This window comes from Salvelinus sp. IW2-2015, linkage group LG22 (genome assembly GCF_002910315.2).
Source record: "Salvelinus sp. IW2-2015 linkage group LG22, ASM291031v2, whole genome shotgun sequence".
Taxonomy (NCBI): domain Eukaryota; kingdom Metazoa; phylum Chordata; class Actinopteri; order Salmoniformes; family Salmonidae; genus Salvelinus; species Salvelinus sp. IW2-2015.
Window position 1 is genome coordinate 9,912,752 of NC_036862.1, and position 9,635 is coordinate 9,922,386.

Consider the following 9,635-nt stretch of genomic DNA (forward strand, 5'->3'; position numbering starts at 1 on the left):
TGACTAGATATTGAAATGAATGTCTGATCAAACTGTCTGTTTTTTTCAATGACACGAGTTTAGGTTCGCTCTCTTCGCAATCAATGTGCGCAGTTCTTTCACCGGGGATAGGCCTATAGCCTATTTCTTCATATTTTCATTCAGCTTTGTGGCTGAAGCATCCACAGAGCCTTAAATTTAAATGGGTTTGCAGTGCGTTATATTACCCTATCCAATTTGGTGACAAAGCACATCGTAAACTGTCCCCAAATTGCAACCAAGTCTGCACAGCCTTTGACACACTCCCCCTCCTGCGCGCCCGCACCCTCCCCACTCTGATCCTGGAAGGCGGTATAAAATCCCTGGCGCACGCTCCACTACACGTAACTAAAGGTAGAAAGAAGTCCAGAGTGCAACTGCTCCGCGGAGCAAAAGGATTTTATTTTCGTTGTGAGCTCAATTTCTATTAAGTATTGTCTGAAGACCACAAATCTCACATCTAGCGCGCTCTATTTCGCACGTGATTTTTTTCCCCCCTTCTTGTTTTGGGATACAAGACATTTTTCCTCTATTGGATATCTGGCGCTGTCTCCTATACTTTCATAGCAGAAGAAGAAACACTTCCCGCAATGGCTCATTTGTTATTCACGTGTTTTTTGGCGTTGACATCAACGCAACTGGTGAGTACACATGCAATATTCATAGTTATGTTACGTGTTGGTAACCTGTGCAATTGCGCTTTTTACCCACTAATATCTTTCTTGTAGGTCGAGTCGTCCGGTGTGTTTGAGTTGAAAGTACACTCCTTCAGTAGTACCCGAAGTGTCTGCAAACGGTCTAGGGACTGCCAGATATTCTTCCGAGTCTGTCTTAAACATTCCCAAGATGTCATCTCATCTGAGCCCCCCTGCACATATGGCATGGGACTGACCGAAATCTTCAGTGCTGACCAGAGCTCCATCTCCAGTAGCGCACCCATCAGAGTACCTTTCCATTTCAAGTGGCCGGTGAGTAGCCTACAGTACACATACTCAATATACCATAGAGCTGATTGGAAATTAAAGCCGTTTTTCTCACTATCAAATCATTTCCTGGTAACAATTAAGTACCTTACTGTGATTGTTTTCAAAGAAATTGTCAAAAAGAAATAAAACTAGCTTCTTAGTATGAAGAGCAATTTCGCAAGTGAGAATTGTGCTAGGACTGACTGGGAGTAGAGAACACTCTTATTTGTCTATCTAATTTACCACCTGGTGATGTCACCAGGCAGGCCAAAACTCAATCTCACCAAAACAGGCTGATATTTCAGGCAGTCTTTACCTCTTACACTAAAAGGGCATTATCATCATTTTCAGAATTTCACTGTATTATTCCAACATGGTATGGAAATATATTTAAAACACAGGAAATCACTGCACTGGGCCTTTTAATGGTTAATGCCAGGTGGTACATTTCATAGATTGGGTAATGTCATGACGCTTTTCATGAAGAGTTTTTCACTTTATATAATCTCGCCTCTTACAGCTTTTTGACAAAGTATATATTTTTCCTGTGTGGATTAAAGGGTACATTCTCGCTTATTGTTGAAGCCTGGAACGCAGAGTCCTCCGACGGACAGTCCACAGGTAGGTAGCCTTCAGTGCCCACTCCCTCTAGGCCGTGGAAAGTGACTTTGATGTTCCTCTAATCGTGATTCCCAGCACAAGCGTTTGAGTTATAAAACACGTTTTACATATTTATAAAAATGCGGTAACATTTAATTAGACATATATATATTTTAAAGCTATTACCTCACAAGATTGGATTTTAGGAATGCATTTTATTTTAATCTGCTTAGTGTCTCTCTCTCTTTAATAGAAAACCAGAATAACTTGATCAGCCGCTTGGCCACCCGTAGAAGACTAGACATTGGCGAGGATTGGTCACAGGATGTGCATTTTGAAGAGCAAAGTGAACTTCGTTATTCTTACCACGTTGTCTGCGATGAACACTACCACGGTGACAGCTGCTCAGACTACTGCCGTCCCCGTGACGACCCATTCGGACACTACACTTGTGATGCCGCGGGCGCCAGAATGTGCCTGTCAGGTTGGAAAGGAGAATATTGCTCAGAATGTAAGTGTACAGAAGGACTACAACGTTTTTTAAATGAGGCCAATTCCTATTAATTTTTACCGGCTGTTATTCAGATTAATATACTTGTGTGTGTGTATATATATTGCCATAAAATGCTTGCTTTTTTCATCTCAGAAATTACTGTTTTGCGCCACTGGTTTGTGCTGGATGTGCACAGCGCGTGTAATTTCAATTCTTGAAATAGTTAATTCTGACATTTCAACGACATCTTCTGGTGAAAAAAAAAAAAGCTGTCGATTCAAATATAGAGTTAGTCTGCATCTTTTGTTCGGCCAACAATGGAGCTGAGTTTCTGGTTTAACAGGGACACGCGTCGGAACTTAATGTGCGCTCCCTTGCATGAAAAAATATGGCATGTGTTCCTTTTGTGTGTGTGTACCAGCTGCGTAGTTTAGTACTTAACAAATACTTGATGTGTCTGAGCCCAGTGAAGGGGGATTGTTTTGTGATCCGAAAGGGGCACACTCATTCTAATTTTCTCTATCTCCAAAGCCATCTGCTCGTCTGGCTGCAAGGAGAAGCACGGTTATTGTGAGGCCCCAGGCGAATGCAAGTGCCGCCTCGGGTGGCAGGGACCCCTCTGTGACGAGTGCGTCCGCTATCCTGGCTGCTTGCATGGCACCTGCGGCCAGCCGTGGCAGTGCAACTGTAAAGAGGGCTGGGGAGGACTGTTCTGCAACCAGGACCTCAACTACTGCACCAACCACAAGCCCTGCACGAACGATGCTCCTTGCACCAACACAGGCCAGGGCAGCTACACCTGTACATGTAGGCCGGGCTTCAGTGGCAACAATTGTGAGATCGAAACCAACGAGTGTGACAGCAACCCCTGCAAGAATGGAGGCAGCTGCGATGTAAGTTCTGCCATAACTGCTGCATTCTATTTATCTCTCAGGATTAAAAGCTACTACTCACAGTCAAAGTCTTTAATTGTCCTCTATGAAACGCTAACATATATAAACTTCCAGGATCTGGAGAATGACTACACCTGCACATGCCCCCAAGGCTTCTACGGGAAGAACTGTGAGATCAGTGCGATGACCTGTGCCGACGGACCCTGCTTCAACGGTGGCACCTGCATGCAGCAGGTGACCGGTGGTTACTCCTGCCGCTGTCCTGCCGGCTACATGGGCTCCAACTGCGAGAAGAAGATTGACCGCTGCAGCAATGGCCCCTGTGCTAACGGTAAGAATTCCCCAAACAGCACAACCACAGACTGGGTGAGGGAAACCTACCAGGACTTCTGATTGTTATGATGGAGCACTGGCGACCCGTCATTCAGGGCAGGTGGTGCTATTTTGAGCCCCACATTTTTAGCCCAAAAAATAGCTTTCCTGTTTTGCATGATATTTTGGCATTAATACGTGTCACATACCAGCTTGCAAACAATGTAAGAAATATATATACCATAGCGTTAATAAAGCCGCATTTCAAACATGGTCTCTTTTTTTGTTTTCTTGAGTAAGGCAGCTACAAAATGCAGGTGTTTCAGCCTAGCTCATTGCTTTCTGTGGTGGTGGGGCAAGCCAACAGAAAATACGGATCGTTGCGCCGTGATTGGCTCAGTTTTCTGTCACTCATTGGGACACTACGTCACAGCCAACTCTAAGGGTCGAGCTAGAAAATTCAAGCCCCTTGGGTGCTGCTATAGAGTTATATTAGAAGTGCCCATCCAAGAAGGCTCAAGGTAATTTGCCAAATATAAAATTACCTAAAATCACGTATCTACAGTAGCTTTGATTGGACTGATCATGTCAACATCATATTTTCATAATCTTAGCTAGCAGTCATCATCATGAATCAAGTCGACAATCTACTGGCAAATCCTTTTTAATCATTGTCATATGAAGATAAATAATTAAGAAAATTGACTATTGGACATAAATATTACACAAAAAGTTGGAAATCGCACATTCAACAATGAGTGGTTTGGAAGGAATCAGTGGCTAACTGCAAGCATTGCAAAGCATTTACTAACCTGCTATTTAGTGGAGTGGGTGTGTGGTCCCAAGTCTAGGATTAAGGGTCTCTTTTCCTAGTTTAAAATGATAAACATTCAACATTGGCCATGCTGTCAATGAAGCATGATTTCTGCCGCGCTCAAAACAACTGTAAACTCGGAATGGCAAAATCTGACTTTAGTGAGTTCAAGACAACTGGGAACTCAGGGGAAAAACGAGCTACGACTGGGATGAAAGTTAAATACGTATTTTCCATCTCGGAATTGTAAAGTTGGAGCTCTGGCCTCTTTCTAGAGCTACGACCTGAAGATCACTGACGTCATCATGATTCAACATTTTCTCCCCCCGAGTTCCCAGTTGTCTTGAAAGCACCATAAATTCAGAGAATGCCAGACTTTGATGACAAAATTTGCCAATGAAGGACCGCCACGCCACCTTCCTGTTCAAGAGAGCTCAGCACAACAAGGTGAGTCAAAAAATGTATTTTATGCTGCTGCATAAATTATGTAATATGCCAGGGAGATATGAATACTGTAGCTAAGAAAGTAATATTTAGTGTATGTTGTGTAGTAAGATGTCAGTATCCCATGTGCCTCACCCTAATAATTTGGTCTATATTCAGCTTAATTTCACCAACTGTTCTGACTTGGTGGTGCACATGTAGCCTATAACCTGTTTTTGAGTTTTAAGAAATGTAATCATTGAATATTGTAAGCGCTTTCATTCTGTTTATTATGCCCCCTTTATTTATCCTACAGTTCTGACTTGGTGTACAGGGAGAACACTGTAAGAACGGCTCATGTTCTGAATTCTGTCGCTGTACATTTCAAAAGTACTGAACAAATAGTTATATTGACTACGTCCGTCCTTGCTGGCTATTTAATGTCTTAATTGATAAGATTGCCTCTAAGGCGCTCGTGGACCCCTTATGCCATAGTTTGTAGATCTTAGTTGTCAGTAGAAACCCCATTTTGTTTAAGCAAGTCTGACATATCAGCTATGTTTTTTAAAAGGCAGTAAATTAGGCCGAATTAATTGTTTTGCTGCTGGACAAGGCTCCGCTGATAGCCAGATGTAGCAGTGGTAAGGTGTTAGGGCCTACATAAATCTGTCCCCCAACAGTTTGTGGAAACCGTTTGTCACTGTTATAGTGCAATTCATGTATTGTTTAGTGTTGTGTTTGCTTTGCTGGCATGCATCCCACAAAAGTATATTTTTTCCCCCACCAAGATTTACATGCTAAAATCGACACTGTGATGGAGCCGCTCACAAACTCTTATCTGTCCGTCTGACAACAAAACTCAACCGACCGTGTTGCAGACACATTCTTTGGCAGGCAACCTTTACAAAAACCAATGATGTTTTCCTCTTTGCCCATAAACTCAGTTTTGTTTTGACATGCATCCGGTCCGCGCCTAAAATGTTAAAAATGCAGGACAGGCACGGTACAAAAGACGATTGGCTCAGACTGATAGAAGGGGTGAGATAAACCTGTCATTATGAGATGGGAAAAAACTAGTCTTAGAATGTTGTGGGGTATTATGTCCCCCCCTGGGTCCTCATTAGCTACACTGTAGCTGTACTTAATGTACGAATGAGCACAAGATTATCTGTAATCGGCTAAATTCCTGTTGGTATGGGAAACAAATATTCACAGTTCTATTCCAGTCAAAAGTTTGGACACACCTACTCATTCTAGGATTTTTCTTTATTTTTACGATTTTCTACATTGTGAAGACTATGAAATGACACATGGAATTAGTCACCAAAAAAGTGTTAAACAAATCAAAATATATTTTATATTTGAGATTCTTCAAATAGTTACCCTTTGCCTCGATGACAGCTTTGCAAACTCTTGGCATTCTCTCAACCAGCTTCACCTGTAATGCTTTTCCAACAGTCTTGAAGGAGTTCCCACATATGCTGAGCACTTGTTGGCTGCTTTTCCTTCACTCTGCGGTCCAACTCATACCAAACCATCTCAATTGGGTTGAGGTCGGGTGATTTGTGGAGGCCGGGTAATCTGTTGCAGCACTCCATCACGCTACTTCTTGGTAAAATAGCCCTTACACAGCCTGGAGGTGTGGTGAGTCATTGTCCTGTTGAAAACAAATGATAGTCCCACTAAGCGCAAACCAGATGGGATGGAGTATCACTGCAGAATGCTGTGGTAGCCATGCTGGTTAAGTGTGCCTTGAATTCAAAATAAATCAGTGTCACCAGCGAAGCACCATCACACCTCCTCCTCCATGATGGCTTTTGCGATTGCACTTGAAGAAACTTTCTAAGTTATTGAAATGTTCCAGATTGACTGACCTTAAGGTCTTAAAGTAATGATGGACTGTTGTTTGTATTTGCTTATTTGAGCTGCTCTTGCCATAATATGGACTTGGTCTTTAATTTAACCAAATAGGGATATCTTCTGTATACCACCCATACCTTGTCTCAACACAACTGATTGGCTCAAACGCATTAAGAAGGAAATAAATTCCACTAATGAAGGCACACCTGTTAATTGAAATGCATTCCAGGTGACTACCTCATGAAGCTGGTTGAAAGAATGCCCGAGAGTGTGCAAAGGGTGGCTACTTTCAAGAATCTAAAATCACAAATATATTTTGATTTGTTTAACACTTTTTTGGTTACTACTTGATTCCATATGTGTTATTTTGTAGTTTTGATGTCTTCACTATTATTCTACAATGTAGAAAATAGTAAAAATAAAGAAAAATCCTTGAATTAGTATGTTCGCCTTCCACAAGAAGCTTTGACACTCATACCTGCACTTCAAGTTTTGATAAACATGTTGAGTGTGCAGTGATTTGAACCCCTCCTCGTCTGTCCAACAGGTGGCCAGTGCCTGGATCTGGGCCACAGTCTGATGTGCCGTTGTCATCCTGGCTTCACTGGGCCGCGCTGCAAGATCAACAACGATGACTGCGCCCGCAACCCCTGCCGCAACGCCGGTACCTGCGTGGACGGCATCAACGACTTTACCTGCACCTGCACCCTGGGCTTCACCAGCAAGGACTGCAGCATCCGCGCCGATGCCTGCTCCGTCTTCCCCTGCCAGAATGGAGGCACCTGCTACACCCACTTCACCGGACCCGTGTGCCAGTGCCCGGCTGGCTTCATGGGATCCCGTTGCGAGTTCAGCCTCAAACCCACTGCCAAGCCCAAGGCAGACGGTTTGCCTGCAGCCTTGGTTGTCTCCTTCGCCCTGGGCCTGGTCACCCTCACCCTGGTGGTGTGTGCTGTCATCGTGGTCCTAAGCCAGATGAGGCATGGGCGGAAGGCCATGGCGTCTTCTGTTCGTAACGACCTGGAGACTTTCAACAACCAGCCCATAGGTGGTTCCAACCCCCCGTCCAGCCTCCGAGAGAAGGAAGCCTTCCTCATCCCCGGCGGCCATTACAAGGTGTCCAATAAGGATAAAGCGCTGACCTCGGCCCCCGCAGACAAACATGGAGACAAGGCGGCTTACAAGCAGAAGATGGTTGACTACAACATGGCCAAAGAGGAAGACTGTCATGCGAAGAACAAATTTGACCGGTAGGTATGCCTCGCCAAACTCAAATGGTATTGTGCCAATGAAGCAGTGTGTGTGTGGTCACCAGTATGAGTTGGATGGAATGCTTGTATTTCCTAGCGTACCCTAGCATCAGGGCTTTCTACTAGCAGACATGTTACAACTTGATCTCTCACTATGTAGTGCTCAGGCTTTATCAGATTTTCTTTAACCCTCAACTTTGTATTGGAGATCACAGTTTCTGTTGTATGATTCCATTGCGCCTGTGGAACCAAACATGACCTATTTTCCCTCCCTCTATCTCTTTTCAACAGGAACAAATCAGAAGGCAGCATAATGGTTCCACCAATGAGCTTCCCTAAAGAAGGCTTGTACCACCCAGTCTTCATCATCCAGACTGAACAGCAAGCTGAACCGTGTGTCTTTGCTACTGAGGTAAGCAGCTCCACCCATTCAAACAGGTTATTATTAAGAGTTTATGAAGGAAGTTATTGTCAAATCACTTTTTCAAGATTTGATTGGTAAACTCTCTCCCTCATCATTTTCCCACCTTAGGTTTAACAACAGTATTCTGACACCAGGAGTACCTTGACCAACAAGGGCTTTGCCTGAACATGTTTACAGTCTTTCAAAGGCAATTCAAAAGAATTGAAGAGGATATATGAAATCAACATGTATTATTTAATATTTATTCATGCTGCTCATTCAAAATGAACTTTTTCACAACATTGACAATGTTTGGATACAATACGTGAAAAGTGGGGGCTGGAGACTAGAATGTATGTTCTGCCATCATTTGCACTACATTTTTAAATATGATTTGCTTTCCATTTAAAAATGAACAAAAATAAAAACTTTTCTCGGAAGAGGGCCAAGGATTCACCAATTACAGAGAAGCAGGACTTTTTACTCTCCTGATGCCTTATCGAAAAGAAAATGACATCTCAAATAATCGAGAGGGACCTTTTTACAATCCATGAATAAGATGCCACTACAATCCACTTGAGAATCGAAAGTAACAGCAAGGACATTTTCGTGGCCTCTTTTCTGTTTTTTTTCTGTCAAAGAAGGGAAACAATGTTCTAGCTGTCAAAGAACTGAAGATGAGGCTTTACTGGAAGCTTAGATGGACAGTTGGCTATAGATATTGGAGTCTGGAGTGGCCGGATGACATATCTAGGCCTTCTGGTCCCTAAACCGGACTCCCTTTCTGTTTGGAAATGAATCACCAATGTGCCCAATCTTTCAGAGCATTGCATATATACTTAGGGAACTCAATCTTATCAAGTGCCTGATCTTTAAATGATGTTATGACTTAAGGAAAAATGGTACTGATCTTACACACTGACATTCTTTGTTGTTGTGCTTGTTTGATACTCTCTTTTTTACAAACACACTAGAAAGTCTTATTTGAACCGGTTGAAAGTCGTAGTACATGTAATTTGTACAGTTTTATTTTCTCAATGCCTTTCAATATACAACTTCCATCTTGTCAAACACCCAGTGCTTTATGACGTTCCCTTGACTTGAATGAAGTGTATTGTGCATAAAGACTGCTTCCCCGATGACAAAATATCATATCGTTTTAACCGACAGTGCTGGATCTTGAAAAAACTATATTTCTTTTTTGCAGAATGAAGGACCCCAAAGAGGGGTTGTTCTTTTTCATTTGAAACCAAATAGATATATTTTTTAATATTTGTATTATTGTCCTCTTTAATTTAAAAATGCAATGTGTACATAACCATGAAATATTATTTCTATTTAATTTGTTTGTACATCATTTGTATTTATGAAGAGAATTGTATATATGTTATGTGCTTATTGTCACAAAGTCAAAAATATATATATTTTCATAATAAATCAGAAAAAACATTCATGTGTGTTGTCTTCCACTGGGGTTTGGGGGCTTTGGGCTGCTAGCTTGATGTTTATGGTAAGTAGATGGGACCCATTACTATTGTTGCTGGGCCCGCTGAACCCGCCTAGATAGCAGGGATGTTGGCCTCCCATAGAAAGGGAATCACATG

General features: G+C 42.5%; 1 protein-coding gene across 1 annotated transcript; it reads left to right on the forward strand.

Annotated features, from left to right (window-relative positions):
- The first annotated feature begins 360 nt into the window (after window positions 1-360).
- On the forward strand, window positions 361-8,852 carry LOC111982667 (delta-like protein C). Its single transcript, XM_024014289.2, has 9 exons — window positions 361-659; window positions 747-986; window positions 1,544-1,604; window positions 1,837-2,094; window positions 2,608-2,969; window positions 3,084-3,300; window positions 6,926-7,628; window positions 7,920-8,040; window positions 8,161-8,852. Exons 1-9 carry the CDS (start codon window positions 609-611, stop codon window positions 8,164-8,166), a joined length of 2,019 nt encoding a protein of 672 aa, XP_023870057.1. The 5' UTR covers window positions 361-608; the 3' UTR covers window positions 8,167-8,852.
- The last annotated feature ends 783 nt before the right edge of the window (window positions 8,853-9,635 follow it).

What these genes read in the sequence shown, in the direction of transcription:
- LOC111982667 (XM_024014289.2), top strand. Translation starts at nt 609, where the DNA reads ATGGCTCATTTGTTATTCACGTGTTTTTTGGCGTTGACATCAACGCAA. An exon ending in CTCCGACGGACAGTCCACAG is followed by an intron (nt 1,605 to 1,836) that starts GTAGGTAGCCTT and finishes TCTCTTTAATAG; the next exon opens with AAAACCAGAATAACTTGATC. An exon ending in GCGAAGAACAAATTTGACCG is followed by an intron (nt 7,629 to 7,919) that starts GTAGGTATGCCT and finishes TCTTTTCAACAG; the next exon opens with GAACAAATCAGAAGGCAGCA.